The sequence below is a fragment of the Cyprinodon variegatus genome, unplaced genomic scaffold, assembly GCF_000732505.1.
Source record: "Cyprinodon variegatus isolate N-32 unplaced genomic scaffold, C_variegatus-1.0 Scaffold1069, whole genome shotgun sequence".
In the NCBI taxonomy this organism is placed as follows: Eukaryota; Metazoa; Chordata; class Actinopteri; order Cyprinodontiformes; family Cyprinodontidae; genus Cyprinodon; species Cyprinodon variegatus.
In genome coordinates, this window is record NW_015151522.1 from 202,827 (window position 1) to 203,628 (window position 802).

Below are 802 nucleotides of genomic sequence, written 5' to 3' on the forward strand. Positions count from 1 at the left end.
TTTTCATGATATGATTATTTGTGTAATCACTTACTTGACTGCTTCTTGTGTAGTGGTACAGTTATAAATTGAAGATAATGTGTTGACTTTATCATGTAAAAGGTAATGAATAACTAAACTGTTCTTCTTTGAGCAGGATAGTCAAAATAGAAAGAGACAACATTGACATACACATCCAAGCAATGTCTCAAGCTCCAGTAAGTCATTCTGAGTTGAAGCTTTTCTTATGAAGAACCATAATTTTGGTCTACATTAGGCATCAAAAGGGGTTTACACTATATTCAGTGGTGCCAAATAGTTGATGGATTTTTCGTTTTTGTTCTCTTACAGATGGATATCAGTAATGTGGATGAACAATTATGTGAAGGTCAGCAGCATGTGGAAAACAGAGACCTGGATCAGCTGAATATCTCTGAGAAATCAGGACATCGCTGTGACCACTGTGGAAAGGGTTTTAAGAGCTCTTACTGTCTGAAAAGACACCTGCCTTTCCTCTGCTATGAGTGTGGGAAGCGATTCAGGCAGAGTGGACATTTGGATCAGCATCTATACATTCACACCGGCGAAAAGCCTTTCGTCTGCCATCAGTGTGGGAAAAGCTTTGCTCGTAGATCTTCTCTGAGAACCCATCTACATATCAACACCAGAGTCCCTACATCTGCAGGAGGTGTGGAAAAAGCTTCAGACCATTGAAATCTGTGCAACATCATCTGGAAATTGACACAAGAGAAGAAAATCCTACCATAGCAGAGGCTTCACTTCCTGTTTGGTTCTCATGCTTCTCCTTATCTGAGACCAAAGC

General features: G+C 40.0%; 1 protein-coding gene across 1 annotated transcript; it reads left to right on the top strand.

Moving 5' to 3' along the window:
• The first annotated feature begins 25 nt into the window (after positions 1-25).
• Positions 26-802, top strand: LOC107101250 (oocyte zinc finger protein XlCOF20-like). The gene is made up of 2 exons (XM_015400091.1): positions 26-197; positions 331-802. Exons 1-2 carry the CDS (start codon positions 183-185, stop codon positions 691-693), a joined length of 378 nt encoding a protein of 125 aa, XP_015255577.1. The 5' UTR covers positions 26-182; the 3' UTR covers positions 694-802.